The sequence below is a fragment of the Suricata suricatta genome, chromosome 3 (assembly GCF_006229205.1).
Source record: "Suricata suricatta isolate VVHF042 chromosome 3, meerkat_22Aug2017_6uvM2_HiC, whole genome shotgun sequence".
Lineage (NCBI taxonomy): Eukaryota > Metazoa > Chordata > Mammalia > Carnivora > Herpestidae > Suricata > Suricata suricatta.
The window spans coordinates 119,896,519-119,919,167 of record NC_043702.1 but is presented as its reverse complement, the minus strand read 5'-3'; the positions used below and the strand labels follow the sequence as shown (position 1 = coordinate 119,919,167).

The window sequence follows — 22,649 nt, the reverse complement described above, 5'->3', positions numbered from 1 at the left end:
ACGTAGTACTCCATCGTGAATATATACCACATCTTCTTGATCCATTCGTCAGGTGATGGACATTTAGGCTCCTTCCATGTTTTGGCTATTGTTGACATTGCTGCTATGAACATTGGGGTACATGTGCTCCTATGCATCAGCAGTAGTCTATTTCTTAAAAAAAAACAACAAAACAACAACAACCTGGAATCTTAGCAGGGATTGAATTAAATCTATTGGCAAGATGCAATATATTAACCATACTTGATTTTCCTTCATGAACGTGGTATAGCTCTGCATTTATTTAGATCTTTCTTGATTTCTTTCATCATTTAATGATGTTTAGCATATATATTTGTTTAGCATATATATTGTTAGATTTATACCTCAGTGTTTTACCACTAGAAATAGTATGGGTTTTGTTTTATTTTGTTTTTATTTTAGGGAGTGAGAGCATAAGCAGGAGAGAGGGACAGAGGGAGAGAGAATCTTAAGTAGGCTTCATGCTGAGTGTGGAGCCTGACACAAGGCTCAACCCCATGACCCCAGGATCATGACCTGAGCTGAAATAAGGAGTCAGACAACTAAATGACTGAGCCACACAGGCCCCCTGGTATAGTAGTTTTTAAAAAATAAATGGTTTTCTGTTATTGACAGCATACAGAAGTTACATTTGACTTTTGTATATTTACCTTGTGTCCTATGACCTTGCTAAATTCAGTTTTTTAATTGTAATGGCTTTTCATAGATTCTTGGAGGTTTGCTAAGTAGACCATTATGTTATCTATAAACATAAATTTTTATTTCTTCAATTCTAATCTGTTTGTTCTTTCTTTCTTTCTTTTTCCCTTTCTTTCCCTCTTCCTCTCTTTCTTTCTTTTTCTTATTGTATTGGTTAGGTCTAATACGATCTTACAAAGGAATGCTTCAAGTGGATGTCCCTTTCTTTTTCTGATCTTAGGCAAAAAGCAATTCTTTTACTATTAAATTTAATATTAAGTAGATTTTTTTTGTAGATAATCTATCAGTTTACATAAGTTCTGTTCTACTTCTAGTTTGCTGAGACTTTATCAAGAATGGATTTTGGATTTTGTTAAATGTCTGTTCTACATCATTTGAGATGATCACATGGTTTTTCTTTTTTAGACTACTTATACAGTGAATTGTGTTAATTGACTGTAGATATTGAGCCAATCTTGCATTCAGAGGAGAAACACCACTTGGTCACAATATATTGTCTTTTTATACATTGTTAGATTTTATTAGGTAATACATTGTTGAGAATTTTTTTATATGTGTTCATGAATGATTACCAGTTTAGTTTTCTTATGACTTGGTCTAGTTTTGCTTTTAGAATAGCTGTGTTCTTATAGAATGAGTTGAGGAGCATTCCTTTTCAATTTTTCTGGAGGGGTTAGTGTAGAATTGGTATCATTTCAATCTAAACATTTAATATGACTGTTAATGTTATCTGTTTCCTTTGAGTGGTAGCTTTGTAGTTTTTATCTTTCAAGGAATGTATCCATTTCATCTATGTTGTCAAATATGGGCAAACAGATTTCTGTACAAAATTTTTCCTTCTTACATTTTTAAAGTCCAAAGGTCTGAAGTGATTATTCCCCATTTCATTACTGATATTGGTAATTTGTTTCTTCTCTCTTTCTCTCTCTCTTGTTGTAAATTAGTGGTTTATCAATATTATTGATATTTTCAAGTAACAAGTTTTTGGTTTCATGATTGATTTGGGGAATATATTTTCACTGAATTCAGAATTCTAGGTTGACATACGTTATAAATATCACTTCGTTATTTTCTGGCTTTCATAGTTTTTCACAAGAAGTGTGAGGTAATTCTTATCTTTTGTGTTCTATATGTAATGCCTCTTTTATTTTTACTTTCCTCCCAAGATTTTATCTTTGCTTTTCAGCACTTTGAACATATGTCTCTTTAGGCACGTGTGTGTGTGTGTGTGTGTGTGTGTGTGTGTGTGTGTGTTGTATTCTACTTGGGATTCTCTGAGCTTGTATCTGTGGTTTGATTCTATCATTGTTTTTAGAAAATCCTTGTCCATTATCTCTTCAAGTATTGCTTCTGTCCCATTCTGCATCTCTTCTACTGGATTTCAGTTATACCTGTTCATCCATTTGATATTGTCTCATGGCTCTTAGATATTGTGTCATTGTTTTATTCTTTTCATTTCTTAAAAAAATTTTTTGTTCAGTTTGGAAGATTTCTATTGACCTACCTCCTGACATACTTATTCTGTAATTAGCTGTATCAAGTCTGCCTTTGAGCCCATGACGGTTTTCTTCATCTCTGTATTGAGTGTGTGTGTGTGTGTGTGTGTGTGTGTGTGTGTGTGTGTGTGTGTGTGTTTAACATTTCCATTAGTTCTTTTAGTATCTTTTTCTTCAGAATTCTCTGTTCATTCATATTATCCATTTTTTCCAGTAGAGCCTTTACCATATTAATCATGTTAAATTATTACTAAATAATAATTCTCTAATATGGTTTTAAATTCTCTGGTAATTATACAGGTAATATCTAAGTCTGGTTCTGTTAATTGCCTTCAGTGAGATATTTTCTTGCTCTTCATGTATCATAATTTCTTATTAAGAGCTAGACACAGTGTGTTGATGAGTACAGATTGAGATATAAATATTTTTTATGTCTGGAAATGGGCAGACTTTATTTTCTAAGCCTTTAGTCATTCTTGTCAGGAGTTACCTTCCATGCATTATGAGCTCAAACCCACGTAGCATTACGTTGTCTTTGGTGTGAGGAAGTGGTTGCCAGAGGGTTTTTCTCAGTGTTCATGTTCCACTCTACACTTAAGACTTTCCCAGTGCATCTGTGCCTCCAAGAGGACCTCTCACTTCATTTTAATGCTCTCCCAGCAATGTACTGCTATTACTTGTTACTTGGCTTTTGCTAATCTGGTACCCGGTTCAGAGAGGGGGAAAGACGAGGTATTTTTGTTGTTCTGATTTAGGCTTCGGGCAGTTTTAGGCTGCTCCCATGTCTGTAGTTCTGGTTCTCAGCGCTGGGGCTTCCTCAGTCATCCTGTCAACACCCCTCCTCTGGACTTCTTTTCTGTCTTTCCCCCAGTGGCAGAGGGTCTTCACTGTGTTGTGGATGTGACAGGGTTTGTCATACTTGCCCAAGAAGCTTAATTGAGTCTTTTGCTTTTTAGGGGAAATAGGAGGAAGAGATCTGGGCAGCGTTTTATGCGTTTTCCTTAGTGGCAGCAGTTCCTCTTCCCTTAGGACCCCTCGACTGAGGGGGAGTTTTTCTTCCATCTCCTGTTCTGTCCCCAGTTTTTCTTGTGACCTTCTGATCAGGTCCTTAGAAAAGACCTTGCAAGTGGTTGTAAACACCCTGAGCATCTGCCGCGTCACATTTCTAGAGTAAGGCTGCTTCACAATTTATGTAAAATTTTCCATGCAATCTTCTCTCCCAGTTCTATAGCAACTCTGTTTTTCTCCACCGAACTGCCTTGTATGTGTAAGTCAATGCTCATGGCCGTTCTCTCCTTGAGGGCACCTACTTTCCTTATATTTCAGGCCAGCTGATTTCCTTGGAACCTCAGCTCTCTGATGTTTTCTTCTTTTTTTTTAAGTTATGATTTTATGTCTGGAATTTTCTTCCAGTTAGAGTGGGAACCACATCTTGTCCAGATTTTTACATCCTAAGAGCAAGTTTGAAGTCCTGCCTACTTTTCTTTTTTTTTCTTTTTCAGAAGACAGGATGTATTTTTTATTCACTTTTGTATCACCCACCCTCTCCAGCACAGGGCTAGACACATAGTTCTGCCTTATTTTTCTTAATCACTAATGCCTCTACTTGACTATTTCATAGCATTTTACTCTCCCTATTTCTATTCTTGCCTCCTTCCAATACATTTTCCACTTAGTAACTGGAAGGATAAATTTTAAGGAGTTCCTTGAATGCTGAGTTTTCCGTATCACCTAAGGCTTTTACACATGGTGTTTTTTTTCCATCTAGGTCACTCTTTCCTCTGCCTCCTCAGTTAACTTTAGATAACTTCTATTCATCCAGGAAGTTATTTTTCCTTAGAGCAGCCTTCTTTGACAACTCTTCACATTGAGATTATATCAGATCCACTCATATTTTTTCATGGTACTGTTTTTTTTCTTATTAAGTAACTGCATAATAATTTTTTACTATATATTTTATTCCTCCTAGAATATAAGCTTCATGAAGACAGGAATCATTTTTCCCTTGTTTACTAATATGTACCTGGGGCTTAAGTTAAAAAATATTTGTTGAATAGATAAAGCTAAAAAAAGATGTTATTTACTGTAATCAATGAAGCTAGTGATAGAATTAATATTTTGTATAAATTTGACAAATCTTTGTTACTGGCCTCTGTGGAAATTGTAGGAAGTTAACAAAATAATGATTTACCTGACCTACTCAGAAGATTAAACTAGGAGAAAGACAGAACCAAAATTAGAGAGTCTTTAGGATGGATTTGTGCTTTGTAATGAAGAGCTCTAGATATGATTACAGTGGTGCTGTCGAGTGGAGATAGAGGTCTGAAGGAAAAATCATTGTTAGTTTGTCAGTTTAGTATTTTTTTAAAAAACCAGTGTTCACCCCTTAGCATGGAATGAGAGAAAAAGATATATTGAGGGCTCAATTAGCAATGTGACTTTTATGAGGTCAATGAAAGATTGCAATAAAGGTATGGCAAGGGTGGTATAAGTAAATGCTCTAGACTTCTAATACAAGAAAAGTCGAGGGGCACCTGGGTTACTCAATCAGGTAAGTGTTTGACTTCGGCTCAGATCACCATCTCACAGTTTGTGAGTTCAAGCCCTGCGTCGGGCTCTGTGCTGACAGCTCAGATCCTGGAGACTGCTTCGGACTCCGTGTCTCCCTCTCTCACTGCCCCTTTCCTGCTCATGCTCTGTGTTTCTTACTCTCTTTTATAAATAAATAAACATTTAAAACAATTTAAAAAAAAAGAAGAGCAAGATTACTCATAAGTCTTTCGGTCATGATCAAGGAAGCATGTGATTATTTAAGAATTTCTCTTTTTTTTAGCCATTGCTTTGTAACAAAGGTGTGAGGTATTTTTATAACCAACTTATTCTGATTGCTAGCTTAAGAAATGTGAATATAGGGCCTACGTTACCAAGTAAGTTCTGTCTTCTGTGAGTTCTTACTCTAAGGCAAGCTCTCTCAAAACGGTTTTATAATCATCTAGAATGGGGGCTAGCAAATTTTTTGGTAAATGGCCAGACAGTCAATATTTTAGGCTTCATTTTATTTATTTATTTATTTGTTTGTTTGTTTATTTTAGGTTTGTGTGGTCTCTGTTGCAACTACTCATCTCTGCTACTGCAGCCCGAAAGCAGCCCTAGTCTGTAAACAAATGAGATGAGTGTGCGTGTACTCCAATAAAACCTTATTTATGGAAACTGAAAGTTAAATTCTAAAAATTTTCATGTATCATGACATACTATTCATTTGATATGTTTTTCAACCGTTTAAAAATGTAAAAGCCAAAACCATTTTTAGCTCTTTAGCTAGTTTAGCAAACTAGCAATAGTTTGCTGACCTGGACCTGGAGTTTCAACTGTTACTTGTAGACCAGCTTCTCTCCTGAGGTGTTTTTTTTTTTTTAAGGTTTATTTGTTTTTGAGAGAGACAGAAACAGAGACAGAGCAAGTGGGGGAGGGGCAGACAGAGAGGGGGACAGAGGATCCTAAGCGAGCTCCCTGCTGACAGCAGCAAGCCCTAGGCTACTGAATTCAAAACCACATGACCAAGACCTGAGCAGATGTCAGATGCTCAAACTACTGAGTCACCCAAGTGCCCATTCTCTCCTGAGTTTGATAAGATTTTCATGTATCAGATGACTTATCAAGTCAAATTAAATATGGCAAAAATTTAAAAAAAATTTTGTCCTCTTTGTTCTATATCTGCTTTTCAGTTTACAGATCTTAAACCCACGTTCTTCTTATCGAGTGCAGAAAAGGGCTTAGGATTGCTCTCCTTAGATAGGCCTTCTCACGAGGCTGACCCTTGGCTGGCATGCGGGAACCTGGATTTCAGGAGTGTTCCTACTATTCCCTAACTGATACGGGTTGTTTACCATGCCTAAACTATTTGCACAAGCAGTGTGGTTTTTGCTAAACACCTGCTTTCCTTCTAGGAATGTAGAGTTTTAGTTTGTGCTGGCAGAGGGTTCCTATGTGACCAACCCCCAGTAAAAACTGTGGGCACTGAGTTTTAGTTTAATTCAATATCGAAGCACATCCTCGGTGACTGTATGGGGAGAGGATTCTAGGAAATGTACACCTCTGGACTTTGCCTCCATGTGCCGAATTTTCCCTTTTCTGATTTTGCTTTGCCTTTTTTCATTATAACAAATGACAGTCCTGAAGATGACTACATGCTGAGTCCTGTGAGTCAGCAAATTTCTGAGTGTTGGGGTGATCTTGGGGACCCTCCCAACACACTGACCAAGACACAAACCTGAAAGTCATCTTCAGTGCTTCCTCTTCCCTTCTCATTCATATTCTTTGACCATATCTCCTCAAGGTCTCTCACACTATTTCCCATTCAACCTCTTTGTCTTCTTTGATTCAGACCTAATCACCTCTCACCTGTCTAATGCAAGATATTCTTAAGTGCCTCTTTTCTATTTCTACCTATTTCAGACTATCCCTCTTTGATACCCCTTATTCATTTTTTTGTGTTCCATTCTGTGTATGCATATGTGTATATATGTATGCATGTATTTATATATTTATCTTTATGCTACTAGTCTGACCATATCACCCTCTGGACTTAAATCTTTCAAAGAATTCTTCTTAGCAGAGCATTAAAAGCTTTTTGTGATTTGTTTGACATCTATTTAGTAGGCTTCTGCCATTCCCCAACTTAAATTTTATACTATGTCCATACCCAAGCACTTGCAGTGCCCCAGATAAGCTATTTTATGCCTAAGTGCCTGGCCACTGGCTTTTCACCTGGATTGCCATTGCTTTTCTTAACCAGAGAGCAAATTGTTAGACAGTTTTAAAAACTGTTTCTAAGTTGAAGTCTTTTCTATTCTTCTAGATAGCTTGGTACTTCCTTCCATGTTGCTTCAACAGGACTTTGTGCATTTTATTTTAATTAAATTGGTTTTGTTTGTTGAAAAAGAGCAGGTGCACACGTACTCTCAAGAGGAGGTGGGTCAGAGAGAGAAGTGGAGAAAGAGACTCTCAAGCAAGCTTTATGCCCAGCATGGAACCCGACTGGGGCTTGTCTCACAACCCTGAGATCATGACCTGAGCAGAGATCAAGAGTCAGACACTTAACCAACTAAGCCACCCAGGCGCCCCTATTACATTGTATTTTAATTGTTTGTTCTATTTGTCTGCTCTGTTTTTAGAATGTGGAATCCTTAAAGGCCAAGACATGATCTTGTTTAATCTAGCACAGGGCCTCGCACTTAGGTGACGTTCAATAATGTGTTTTCAAAGACCCAATGTGATTTGTTTTCCAGTTGACAGTATTAAGTGAAGGGAGGAGATAATGTAGAAATATATTTTTTTTCCTCAAAAGTTTGAATTTACAGAAGTTTATAGATTAAAGTAAGTAAACAGATTAATACATAATTATGAAACAGGTACACCTGAGGGTAAAAAAACGATGAAACAATTGTACAACAGAGCCTCACTGCATTTGTATTATTGTATTACATAGGTGGAAATGGACATTGTTGAAAAACTGGTAAAAATGATACCCTGTGAACATGAAGATTTGCTGAATATCACCCTCCGACTTTTACTCAACTTATCCTTCGACACAGGACTGAGGAATAAGATGGTACAGGTTGGACTGCTACCCAAACTCACCGCACTCCTAGGTATGCCTTTTAAAAACTGCTGATAGTGTTGCTTGGAATTTTCAACACCACTGGAAAATTGAGCTCTGTGTTGAAGTCTGCTGAGCAAAAATCATTCTGTATATTTTCTTTGATTGGGAACTTAATACTAAAAATATGCAGAATGAATGAAAAATGTGAGGCAGGATTTCCATGGTGCTCTAGAATGAGGGAATAGAAACTTTTAACTCTGACTTTGTTTCCCTGTGTGAAAGTGAAACTAAAGTGAAATTATAAAAGTACTACCAAGGAAGCAAGAAGGAAAAATTACTTATACTTTAACAGTATTTTTAAAAGCAGGTATCATTTAAGTTCTTAGATTCTGCCATACTTTAAAATACTGCTTTTGAATACACAAACTTGTGGAGCCTTTTTCTCATTAAGTTAAAAAGGGCATTTTTTATAGCATGGGTTAGAAAATACTGCATTGGCAGATTCAGTTAATGATGTCTTATTTTCTTTTAGCTGTTAGCAAGATAACTATATAGCAGAGATGGATTGAAGCATTAACTCTGAATGCTCATACATAAGGCTTCTTGGAAGAGTATTAAAAAGTCCTTTATGATCTGTTCAGTGTCTGTTTCTATAGGCACCTTCTATTCCCCAACATATACTTTATACTATGTTTACACTGAAATATAACATATACTGAACATATATTATACTGAACTATACAGTTCCCTAACCAAGCTCTTTATACCTAAATACTTGTCCACCTGCTTTTTTTCTCTACCTGGAATGCCATTGTGTTCTTTTAACCAGAAAGCACAATTCTTGCCCATCTTTTAAGACTCCGTTCCTTTGTTTCACCACTGCAGTTTCATTCATTTTTTTTTTGTAGCTTTCTCCTTGTTTTCAAATATTTTTTAAGTGTTGCCAATAGTAGTGAAATAGTAGAGAATGATTCAAAATTAAGTTTATTCTTGGCTATCTAATATCTATGAAACCAGTCTCTCATTGATTTCATCATTATTTTCTTTATAATACTAGCAGTAACATTTATATTGAATATTTACTGTGCCAGTCATTTTGTTGTGTGCTTGATTTACATTATCTCATGGAATCCCTGAGATCTTTACTCACATCTACACAACTGATAAAAGGCAGAGCTCACATTCAACCTCAGTTGTATCTGCTACCAAAGATTTATTAACTACTACATTAAACTACACTGTGTAGTATATTAAGTAGACTATGATTAAGTACAAAATTCGATTCTCCAACTTAACCTTAAAATAAAGGAAGTTTTAAGGAAACTTATATCTTAGTCCTTTTCTCACAATAGGAAAACATTTCATCAGTCAGTCCAATAACATTTGGCCCATTGGTCAGTCCACAAATATTGCAAAAAGGAACTCTATTGAGAAGCACTTTCAAAAATTGCTTTTGTGGAACCAAAGCAATACATTTAACTAGGAAACAGGAAAGCTTTAAAATTGATGGTGCTTTGAATTTAATTCATGTGATCTTTTATCTAGTGTAAATCTAGCAGAATTATGTATCAAATATTAGGTTAGATTCTCAGGGTATGCAGATGAATAAGTTATAGTTCTTGTCCTGAAGGAATTCGGAGACTATTTGGTTTATTCTGTATCTAGTGACCTACTTTTATGAAACAAATGATTTAAAAGAGATTTGGGGGAAATTGCTTACAGGATACCCAGTCTATATTTTATTAACAAATAGTAAATTTTATGATATAAGATATAGCATTTAATAAAATAATTTCTTTCATCTCTTCTAGAGCTCGATTTCTGGGTTGACCTGTCTTATCAGAATTATGGCTATCTTTACTTCTAACTCTGTTGTGTTGGGCAAGGTACCCAAACTATGACTCAGTTTTTTTCATCTCTAAAATGGCAACAATAAATATAACCAACTTGAAGTTCTTTTGAAACTTAAATGAGATATTGCATGCAGAGTGCTTAAAATAGTACTTGATACATACTATTTCCTTAATAAATGTTAGCTATAAATCATTTTCTTACAGTCATCACCATCATCATCATTACTTGATTAAAGTGGACATTCTGTAAGTGTTGCTGACCTACCTTTCTCTGAGTGCAAATACCTTCAAATAGATACTACATCTTTATTCACAAACTAACCTATTTATTTTTACTCTCCTGGGATGTGTGTGCAGTTTGACTAAATTTTAATTCAGAAAAATGTTGAAAATCTATGGCAAAACACATTGTTAAGCACTATAGGAATCAATCTGTGGATATATTGAAATTCAAAAGAGAGAATGTTTCCTAATTGGTCCTTCATAAGTAAAATGCCATTTGAGATGGATATTGATAGATTTGGACTTTTAACAAGGTGATATTTATAAAGGAAGAAGAATAGAGGCTGTAGAAAGTATTTCACGTAAAGTGATCAACATTACTGAAGGAATAGATGGTGCTAAGCCAGTATGAGGAACCAGAACTAAGAAGATAGTAGGAGATAACTTTGAAAATAAATGGGGTTTATGCTCTTATGTGGCATTATGAAGGTTAAGACTATGCCAATAAGTTTTGCTTAGTTTAGCTGATGGTGGGAATCATTGCAGGTTTTTTAGTTGGTCTCAGAGTACTACTCTAGAGAAATTAATCTGACATTATTCTATTGGATGGATTAGAACTAGCGTCTACAGATTAGAATAAGAGTCTGTTGTAACAGCAAGACCGGAAGTACAGAAAACATGGACTAAGAAAGAGGTAGTATGTCAGATGTGAGGCAAAAGAGATACATATTATAGGTAGACTTAATATGACATTTTTGAATGTAGGTAATGATAGAGAGAGGAAGAATTCATACCCAATGACTGTTAGAAGTCTAATGCCAGGGACAGAAATAGAGATATGTGAGGGAAGTAGCTTGAGGAACCCAGCAATAGATTCAGTGTGAAACATTTTAGAGACAAATAGAAACATAGGATTATAGCTCATGAGGGGTGAAGGTTAAAAAAAGAAACACTTTTCTGATAGAATAAAAGTGGGAAGAGGAAACCACTAAAGGAGACAAAACAGCCAGAGAAATGTGTTTATTTTTCAACAAATACGTAAAAAGTATATCAAGTTTAAGCTGTTACTGAGAAGCCATGATGATCTAGGAATCTTCATGCTGCAGAGATGAGGAAGTTTTGAGTAGGAAGAGTAACTGAAAAGCGTTTACCTTGTTTGAGTCATTCTTTCAAAGTGTTGCTTCATTATTTTCTTTGAAATACCATGAATTCCTAAGGCATTAGATTTTGCCACACCAAGGAAAGTAAAAAGCTAGTATTATTCAAATCTTGCATTACATAGGTAGAAGTAGATGATCTGAAATGTTTCTACCTCTGTTCTTGGCTGATCTATAAAAACAGATTAAAAGCAAAATTATTTTGGGGCGACTGGGTGGCTCAGTTGGTTATGCAACTGACTTCAGCTCAGGTCATGTTCTCATGGTTTGTGGGTCCAAGCCCCGCATCGGGCTCTGTGCTGACAGCTCAGAGTTTGGAGCCTGCTTGAGATTCTGTGTCTCCCTCTCTCTCTGTCCCTCCCCCACTCATGTTCTGTTTCTCTCTTTCTGAATAATAAGTAAACATAAAAAAATTTTAAAAAAGGCAAAATGATTTTGTTGAGATGCTTATGGGTATCTTACTGACCTAACTTCTTGGCTTACCTTTGTATGTTAAATAAAATAGATGATAGCTAAATAACACTCCTCACAAGAAGAGACACAAAAATTTTCTTGGAGAACAAATAAAAAAATATGGAATAGTGTTGTGATTTGAATAATTATTGAAAGCAAAGAAAAATTTGGGTATAGCTCAACTTTTTTGCTGTATGAGGACCCAATATACTTCATAAATTCATGACAACTTTGATCTATCTGAGGACTAATAAGTAGGCTCTAAAATCTTTCTTCTTTAGGTAAAGATTGAGTGTGTCCTCATCTTTTTCCCCCTTCTTGCTCCCTGCTAACAAGTCATTGAATTTTGACTTGAACAATTTCTTTCTTTTCAAATGTTCATAAATCTTTTGCTTAATAATTTCCTTTAGTTCCACCTTTTCATTCTTCACTTAAAAGCCATGGAAGCAATGACAATCATACATAGTAAACAAAAGAGAATAGCTACTGATATTCCAGGATCAAGGAAGGGGAAAAAATGCACATATTGAAGAGAAATTAACATATACTAGATAACAGTGCCTTCAGCTTCTAATAAAGCTTCAGAATGCCTAGAAGTATTTAGAACATACAGATTGACATCTATTTACATATTACATTCTTTTATTTTAAAGACACTGTTGTTTTCTACTCTTTTTGATTTAAATTATGAGTTAAATAAGCTTCTTTTTATCATAAGGTGAGCCTCTGGAAAAAATAGTGGTCCAAATTCCAAATAACTAATTTCAGTATGAGTTTTTAGAACATAACCGTTTTATAATTGTTCGTATTTATCAGGTCTAAAAATGGCCCTTTTATTCATCACTTCCCAAGAAAAACCCCTCTGTCCAATGTATTAGTGGAAGACAAGGCTATGATTATTAATAAACAGCCTTAAGATCTCAGTACCTAAAGACACATCAAAAATTTACCTCTTGCTTGTATTACATATCTGTAAGTGAGTAGAAAGTGTTGGTCCATGTTAGCATCAGTCAAAGACCAAGACTCACAGAATCTCTGGGTCACCATAGCATCAGGGAAAGGAGAACAGAGAAAATGGAGAATTGGAAACTTCTTTTGAAGACTTCTGCTCTGATCTGACAAATAGAAATTTTGTTTATACTTCCACTGGTAACAGCAAGTCACATGGCCATGCCAAACTTTAAGGGGGGGTGGGCAAATGCTTGGAAGGATTAGAACTAGAATATTGGTAAGCAAGCAGGCTAACAATCCTGATAGGTATTTTCTAGTTTTTCTAAATTTTATTTTATTTATTTTTCCAGATTTTTATTTTTTTAAATGTTTATTTTTGAGTGAGAGAGAGAGAGAGAGGGAGAGAGAGAGAGAGAGACAGAGTATGAGTGGAGGAGGGGCAGAGAAAGAGGGAGACAACAGAATTCAAACAGGCTCCAGGCTCTGAGCTGTCAGCCCAGACAGAACCTGACACGGGGCTCCAACCAACGAATTGTGAGATCATGACCTGAGCCAAAGTTGGACTCTTAACTGAATGAGCCACCCAGATGCCCCAAATTTTTATTTTTAAGTAATCTCTATGCACATTTTGAGGCTTGAAGTCACAACCCTGAGATCAAAAGTCGCATGCTGTGCTGACTGAGCCAGTCAGGCGCTCCTGAATTTTATTTTAGCTGGGTTTCCAGGATTACCAGAATCTCTTAAAAAATACATCCTGAGACATTATTGAAATACTATCATATGTAGTGTATCCAACTACTGTAGTACCACAGAGCACGTTGATTAAAAGCTAGAATTCTGGACCATACTATATGACTTTGAATATTGGCTTCATCTGTTGTTAGCTCTGTGATACTGTGCAAATTATTTAACCCATATGTCCATTTTCTCATCTTCAGTATGTAGATAATAATGCATATTAATAAGGAAGGGTTAAGTAAGAGTATAGTGTGAGGAAGTTAGATAGAATACAAACTGTAGATATCCAAAGAATGGGTCTTTCTGATAAGAAAGTTTGCTCACCTTATACCATTAAGAGTATTTAATCATTTTACAATAAGTTTCATCTTTCTTTTCATGAATATTTTCTTAAATCTACTTTTAGTTCCATAAACATAATTTAAATTTTTATTGAGAGGTATAGTGTGGTGGTCAATACTATGGGCTTTGGAGCCAGAGTACCTGGGTTCAGTTGCTATATGAGTTTTTTAATCATTGATTCACAATCATTTATTATACAGGAATCTAAAAATTACTGTGCTCATCTATTTCCACTTACTAAATGGCCTCAGAACTCCATGTGCTCAAAATTTTTATGTACCGATTTTCTATTTGCCCCTCTTATTTTTAGCTGTCGCTTCTCATTTCTTCTGTACCAGAAGCAATTCTATAGCAGCAATTTTCTTCTCTCTAATGATATATTTCTAATCTCCTGTGGTCTTGGAAGCTGACAAGTGAGCTTATTTGAAGTGTATATTTTGTTAAAAATTAATTCCAAATGAATGCCCAAAGGGTTCTCTTCCCAGTAACACACTCTTCTTAGTAAGGTTTATTGCATGGACTTTGTAACATTTCTTGTAACTGTTAAGAAACCTATTTTGCTTGTTCTGTCTGCTGTGTTTAAAGAAATTGTATTTAGTCTAAAAATGATTTGCTGATAAATCATTAACAATAGAATAATCATTTTTATACTTGTAAATATATGTTACTTGTATGGAAAATTAAATCGTTAACCCCCAACACAATAAAATAAATTTCTCAATTGAGCAATTCAGTGATTATTTAATATCTCTGGTCTTTAGCCACTATGATTATGTAGAAGCTGTAGTAAGGAAGCATTACACAGAGCATATATTTTAAAGGGATAGGATGTAATTAGTATAGACCAGTGACTTTGAAACATCTTTTACCCCAGTTTACGCTACAATCTGATACTCACGTGTGCATGTCATATGTATATGCATGTGTATATATCCGTATGTGTATCTTTATATACATTACATTTTACTTATTATGTATATTACAGATTTTAACATGTAATCTTTAAAAATGTTCACAAAGCAGTATTACCATTTCTATGTGCATTTAACTGTATTTTCTATTTATTTTCTGTTCTTTGTTTATTCTACTTATGACTTAATTTGACTTTATGTTCTGTTTGATTTGACATTCATTTGGAAAACATTGAACTATGGGAAAGTGATTAGATTTCTTTCCCATCAAATCTTCAGAAATCTTAATCACTGTCTCTGCTGGATTTTTTATGTGTTGAACAGTAGATAATCTAAATTCTTCTAGGTTATTCTTGGCATGTAGTGATTGGAATGATTCCATGGAATTGAAAGTTTTTAATGGAAAAAATCTGTAAATCAAGTATTTGAAGAATTTGGGGCACTTTTTCTTCATTGTAATCACGGAGAAGGAATTACAGAGCATAGAGTAGAACATGAGTGGTCAGGTTGGTTCTTTATTAGAATGAAATTTAGTTCAAGTTGATCGAGGACTGAGTTAAAGAGTTACCTATTTTATATATAGAAGTTGTTTATTTTTAAAAAGATATAAAAGATATAAAGCCACTGTTGTAGGGCTACACATGTGGAGGACTTTTCAGAAGTGATTTTTTTTTTTTAGTTTCACCCTTGACTTTATTTCTTTAAACATAGTAAGCATCGCTGTTTTATTTTTTTTTTATTTTAACATATGCAATTATTTTCCATCATTTATACTACAGTAGTTACAATTAACTCCAAACAGAAAAGCAAAGTAAAAAATCAAAACCCCAACTTCTATTTCATGTAATTAGACTCATACAGAAATTAGAAGGTTAAGTAACAACTAGTTAATCACCTAATTTCACAGCTATCTGAAGTGGTGATCGTTACATAGCAGCCTATCTATGATACATTCAAGATACATGATACAATTTATTACTTGCCCATAAGCTAATCAGAAGTGATTTTTAAGGGATGCTGTTTCAACTGGAAATGCTATCATATTTTAAGTAGGGTTTCTTTATTATCATTTGGGGACCCCATAACTAAAAAATCTTTTTATATTTAATGATAGATTATTTTAACTAGAGCACAATGAATCATGAATCTTTCAGGCTGTAATAAAGCTGTTGCTGTATGAACATTTAATCCCCTTCTCTTGTATCCTCAAACATTTAACTAGTACATTGCGACCCCTGCTGTTGTGAGAATTGCTGAATAACTGGAAAAGTTGTATTAGAGGAAGATTTTTGATTTGAATTACTTTTAAAGGCAGAGAGGTTTTGTTATAACTCAGCTACTTTGTCATGTGAGGCTGAGTGAAATGTTACTCGGTAGAACCAAAAGTTATTTTAAAATAAATTTCATTTAGGAGTTTTGGTTTCAGCTTTTCCTTTGACATCAGGGACACATAAAGGGATTAATAAGGAAGTTTAGAAATCATTACTTAAAATTTTCTCTCTTCACTTCCTGAAATTGATTTGTTTGAATAGTTTTGACCTTTTGCTAGGCATAGAAATTCCCTCAAGAGAATAAACCGTATAAAACATGTAGATCTCATCCTACATATTTGAATTTTTGCTTTTGTTAAAACAAAAACACAGCCAGCCTAATGGTTAAAAAATGTTTCAAAGTTTTTATTTGGATCCATAAGAAACCTTATATCTAAATATTCCTTTGTTTTTCTTAAATACCACCAAAATTATTCCATTCTTACTTCATTCTTGATAATCTTACTTTCCTAAGATTTCAAAAAGGGTCCTAAACTTACCTCAGCTTACTAGTTCAGTATCAGTTATAAATCTTTTCAGTTTTATTCATCGCCATACTTGACACATAATTGCTTAGTCTTACTAACTTTGTATTCCCATCTGGGAGACCTATCACAGCCAGTGGTTTCAGCAAATGTGATTATATGCAAATTGAATTGGACCTAGAAAGTTTAGCTTTATTTAGTCAATTGTTAGTTTAGTCAGGTTTTTTATGATATAGAGTTCATTTTTTTAAGTGTTTACAGATTTTTGGCCCATCTAACAATCAAATCATTAAACGAAATATTCCCTGTCATAAGTTCTTAAGCCATTTGACCTTGATGTGTCTCAAGAGTGCTTCCTTATGTCAGAATATCCTGGGTTGGGAGATGGCAAGGAAATTCTTTGTCATAGAGTGTTTTTCAGTTTCCTGGAGAATGCGCTGATAGTGTTTCAAAAGTAACTTGAAAACTGAATGTTCTTAGCTTTTCGTCTGATGCGCCAGACAAATGTTTTTGCACCTCTCAGTAGCTCTGGCTTGGATGATTCATAAGCTAATAAGTATCCTTTGATGTGCGTGGGGTGATGTTAGGTAAAGGAGCAAGCATAAATCCACAATTAAAGTGTGTTCTTTGGGAGAGCCTACCTAGTTCATCATGAAATAGTTCGTGCACAAGTTGAATAATGCTCCAAGCTTTCCTGTCAGCTTTTCAATGTTTGACTTGATTTTCAAAAGCACTTAAACTCAAGGGGTAAGCCTACACATAAAATGTGTAGGTCTCATCCTACATATATGAATTTTTACATTTGTCAAAACAAAACTGGAATAGTCCCAGCCAGCCTAGTGGTTAAACAGATTAGATAGCTACCTGTAAATTATAGATCATCACCAATTTCCACAGTTTCTCTGCTATTTTGTACATTTTCCCTGCTTATTAGGAGACTGTAGGAATTCAGTGGTTAGAGAGCACCAATTTTTCAATCTTTGGTCTCAGGACCCCTTTCACTCTTAAAACTTATCAAGGACCCCCAAAGCACTTTTGTTTATGAGGGGTTATATCTATGGATATTTACTATATTCATAATTAAGGGGAAAATTAAATATTCATGTTAAAATCACAAACTTGCTACACATTAACATATTTTATGAAAACTCCAAAGCAAAACAAAAATTAGTGACAAGAGTAGCATAACTTTATATTTCTCAAATTTCTTTTTTTTTTTTCATTTTGCAAATTTCTTTAAAGTCAGGTTTAATAGACAACAGCTGGCTCTCTTAGCTCCCTCAAAAATCTGTTGTGGTATCAGATTTCATGTATGTCTTACTTAGCCTCTTATGAGAGAATGTGAATTTTAAAAAGGAAAGTAATATATTAGTATTGTTATATAATAGTAGTACTGTTATACAATAATATACTAATGCTGTGACTTTGGGGATCCCCCATAGGGATCTAGACTACACCTTGAAAACTGGCGAATTACAGCCTTCTTTAAAGCTTTTAATTCCTATTAGATGCATACACTCCTGATTATAATAATATACCCAGAGTCTCAAATTAGCAGTCTAAATCCAGCTAGAAGACATGTTTGGCTTTACCAAAATATAATCTCTTAATTTTGTATTTGGATTTCAAGGCATGATCCAAACTCTCCCATCCCTCTGAGATAAACCTTACTATCTTGTACACATTCATTCTCTTTCTTGCCTTGCCCTGTAGACATTCGGAGCGTTCAGCCATTTACATCGTAGAATCATTTTTATCACTTTCTTTGGTGCTTTGTGAAGAAGAGTGGAGAATGTATGACATGATGTAGGAGAATGGAGATGGAAGACCCTGAGCAGAGGGACAACAGCATCCAGTAAATTCTGGATAATTAATCAATACTAGACTTTTTGTGCTGCCCAGAAGTCATACTACATTTTCTTCTTTATCTGGTGCTCCCACTCTCCTGAGAATTTCCTTCCTATACCTTTTCATAAATCCAGCACCTCACCTCATCCTCAGCTCATTACCTTATTTTGTTCCTGTTTCACTGTAGAAGCAGTCAGAAAAACTTCCATGAGTTCATGTTGCCACACTTACCCCCCTACCTCTGTACTTTGCTGCCTTCCCATTATTCTGGATGAACTAGCTCCTAATCTTACCATTGACCAACATGCCCTCTCCATCCCATTCCCTGTCACCTACGCAAGGTTCTTGCTTCAGCAGTTCTCCTCCCCTGCATTAATTTTTCCCTCTAGAAGATCATTCCCATCGACATAGAAATATGCTATTATTTCTTCCATCTTAATATTCTTCTTTACTCTTACTTCACTGTTTTATCTTTGAACTGCCATCCCATTTCTCTTCTTCCATTATTGCAGAATGCCTCAAGAATTGTGGTCCTTTTCTGTCTCCCAGTTTCTCTCTTCCTTTTTGCATACATTCATGTCCTTTCTTGTCTGCTCTGTGTTCTTTGCATCCCACTCCCTCTTTCTCCTCTCTTCTCTCTCGTCTCTCAATTACACCCTCCCTCACTGTTCTTTTCCAGTTAGGCTTTCACACACACACACACACACACACACACACACACACACTCCGATCGCACCACTGTGGTCAAGTTCTAGTGACCTCTGCATCACTAAATCCGGTGGTCAATTCCCAGCACTTCTAGTACTCAATCAGTGAACATTTGGTAGTTTCTTTCCTCCTCTTTTTTCACTGATTTTTCAGAACACAGCACTCTTCTGGTTTTTCTCCCAAGTACCCAGTCCTTCTCAGTCTCCTTTTCTGCTTCTCTCTTACCTGCTCAGTTTCTAAACAGTAGAATACCTCCCAGGGCTTAGTCCTTAGAATTTTTCTCGATGTATACTTACTCCCTTGATGACTTCATCCATTCCATTTAAATACTTTGCCTATATTGATGACTCCCCAATAGAAATAGAAGGACAGATCATTTCAGCCCCTTCTCTAACTTCCTTACTCCAGATATTACCACTTGGATGCCTTATTAGTGTCCAAGATTTAATATCTTCAGACTTAAGCTTCTGATACGTTCCCACCTCATTCCCTGTGTCCACTGTTTTCAGTCTTTTCTCTCTCCATAAATGGCAACTTTCTCTTTCTAATTAACTGACCAAAGCTGGGGAAGCTCTCAATTTCTCTTTTTCCCTCGTACCCTACATCCAATCTGTCTGGGCAGTCAGTTTTGTCTTTAAAACATAGTTGCTATCACACTGTTCCCAACCCCATCTTCTCTTTTCTGGCTTAATACAGTAGCTTCCTAACTCGTCTTTGTGCTTCTACCCTTGCCCCACATTCTCTCCTTAACCCAGCACACAGAGCAATCACATTAAAATTTGAGTTAAATCGTGTCATCTCTCTGCTCAAAACTCTTCAATGACTTCCTATCCAGAGACGAACCAAAGTCCTTATAATGGCCTACAAGCATTTCTATGTTCTCTCCCAGCTCCTTACTTCTCTAATTACGTCTTCCAGTGCTCTCATTTTTGTTCTTTCTGCTGAAAGCCCATTGGCCTCTGTGCTATTCCTTGAATCCAGTAACAACACTCCTACCTTATGACTTTGGCAATTCCTATTCCTTCTGCCTCGCATGTCCTTTCCTAGTTGTTTGCTTTGTTCATTCCCTCATGAAACAGCTTTGCTCTCAGGTTATCCTATTTAAAATTTCATCCCCAAGATCCTCATGCTCTCTTTCTCCTTTTCCTTTTACTTTTCTTCATAGCACTTAATCACCACATGATATATCTTTCATGTAATTATCTTGTTTATTGTCTTCGTCACACATCTACAATCACCACCATTCCCACCAGCCCCCAAAGACTATAACTATAAGCTCCATGGAAATGTGGGTTTGTATGAGTCTCATTCACTCCTATATTTCAGGTGCCTACAAAAATGTCTACCACATTGTAGACTGGTAGGTGATTGGATGGGTTAATGTTTGAAAGGAACACATGAAAGGCATGACCATTAAAAGAGCTGCACTTGCTTCTCCTTCCTTCCCTTCACCCTTTATTGGTTGGGTGACATTAGGCAAGTCAACAGATCTGAGCCTTTTGTCCTGTTTAGAAAATCCGTCCCACAGGATTGTTTTGCAACTCTGATGAAAGAATTAACATCTCTTTATTTCATAACTAAAAAGCCTTATACAAATGTTAGCTATGATAAGGTAGAAGAAAAGGAAGGGAAAGTTTGAGAGATAATGGTCCCTAAATGAAAAAAGATGAGGAACACAGAAAAAAGTCTTCTTACTTCATAGTTTTGACTATTCCATGCCTGATTTTAGGGGTTTTGTTTTAAACCTTGAAATAGCACTTTAATTTCACTTATAGATATCTTTAGGGAATTGTGTGATTCAAGGCAGGAGTCTTCTAATACAGTGATAACTCAGAGTGTGGGCCATCAGCCAGTGCACATTCATAAACTCGTTTACTGGTCCGAAATGAGTAAATCCATTAAATACTTACAAAAGTATTGGTCTCTGACACATGGGAGGAAAAATAAAAACTTGACCCTCCACCACAGATAGTTTGAGAAGCATTCACTATTCAAATGGATGAAAAGACAGGTTTGAGCTTAGATTAGCATACTGTTCTTTTAAAGTATTCAAAAGCCCATACATGCACTTCTTTTTATAGCAGCATTATTTACAATAGCTATGATAAAGAAGCAGCCCAAGTGTCCATTGATTGATGAATGAATAAAGAAGATACATACACACATACATGCACAACACACACACACACACACACACACACACACACACACACAGAGGAATATTTTTCAGCCATAAAAAAGAATGAAATCTTGCCATTTGCAACAACATAGATGGTATTAGAGAGTATAATAATAATATTAAAATAATTCACTCAGAGAAAGACAAATACCATATGATTTCACTCCTGTAGAATTTAAGAAACAAGACAAACAAGCAAAAGTAAGAAAATAAGAGACACATCAAGAAATAGACTCAACTATAGAGATCCAACTGATGGTTATCAGAGGGGAGGGAGGTGGAGAAATGGGTGAAATAAGTGATGGGGATTAAGGAAGGCACTTGTCCTGATGAGCACAGGATGATGTTTGGCAGTGTTGAATCACTGTACTGTAGACCTAAAACTAACGTAACACTGTACCTTAACTAACTGGAATTAAAATAAAAACTTTTGAAAAACACCAAAAAAAACCCAAAATAAAAAAACAAAAAATCCAAATGTTGACTCTAGTATCACAAATTACCCTGCCTAGGGATACTTATTTAGTTCATTTATGAGCAGACAGGAGAATGTTTCCTTTAAAAACTGAGGAATTAGTGTTACCTAGAGATGTCAGTAGTTTTGTGTGTGTGTGTGTGTGTGTGTGTGTGTGTGTGTATAAAATAGTAATAGCTACAAATCAAACTCCTATTCAATAAATATTCATCATGTGCTTGACTTCATGTGCTTATTAGGCACATTCACATGTAATTTATGAATCTGTGTGCAAGTTAACTAAAACAGTTAATTAGCGCAAGTCGCCCTTTAATCACCAGAGGCATCAGGTCACTGATACATTTATAGCACTTCATACAACTAGTGAGAAAGTTTGGTCCATAATTTAAATCTTGATTTAAATTTCTATTTGTATAAATTTTGATTCTTCTAAATTTGAAAGTTATGAGCATGCTAATTTACATGGCTGGTTTCTGCTGAAACTAATTTTATTGGTTATGGCAGGAAAATTAGGATTCTGAGATTCAGTAGCACATTGTCATGCCTGTTTCACAGTTCCACATGAATCATTTCAAAAAGGATCCAACAGTAATGTTAGACCATATTCTTTCCACTGGAAGATAAATTAGGGTTTCCAGGGTGTTCTAAATGGATATAAATGTTCTGTGAGTAGACCCAGAATGGTTTTGAGCATGAGAATGGCACGTGATTCATCTTGGTCTAGATTACATTAGGTAATCTGGGTTTCAGAGAATTTTCCAAGGCTGTAGAAAGATTTTATCAGTGTGTAGCAAGTCAGACCAGGTCAAGAGTTAAGTGATAAATGTTTGATTTCTTCCGGTTGAGACAAGTCTGATTTCCCTTATTGTAGGAGATCACCAGAGCAGAGGCTGGTGGACTCTAAACTTTGATCACTTAAAAATTAAGGGTTATTTCCTTTGACCATTCTGTCATATGTCCTTAAAAGAAAATTAAAAGAGTTAAATTCTGAACACCTTTGAAATTCCCCCATAATATTATTTTTACTATAATTAATATGACTTAATTTTTATTTTATCAAAAGCATCCTAAAATTAAGAAATAAAGCACATCCTTATTTTGTGGAGAGAGTAATATGTAGTAAATAGAATTTTTTGGCCTGTTTATTAAAAACTGGGAAATTACCAGAATAATGTTTTCTAATTAAGTGTTTTCCATTT

General features: G+C 35.4%; 1 protein-coding gene across 2 annotated transcripts in view; it reads left to right on the top strand.

The window, feature by feature from the left end:
* Positions 1 to 22,649, top strand: part of KIFAP3 (kinesin associated protein 3) — a 152,312-nt gene that overhangs the window by 52,096 nt on the left and 77,567 nt on the right. For both annotated transcript variants that reach the window (XM_029935002.1, XM_029935003.1), the window contains exon 10: positions 7,705 to 7,867. In XM_029935002.1, coding sequence (XP_029790862.1) covers positions 7,705 to 7,867 — 163 coding nt within the window. The remainder of the gene's footprint in view (positions 1 to 7,704; positions 7,868 to 22,649) is intronic.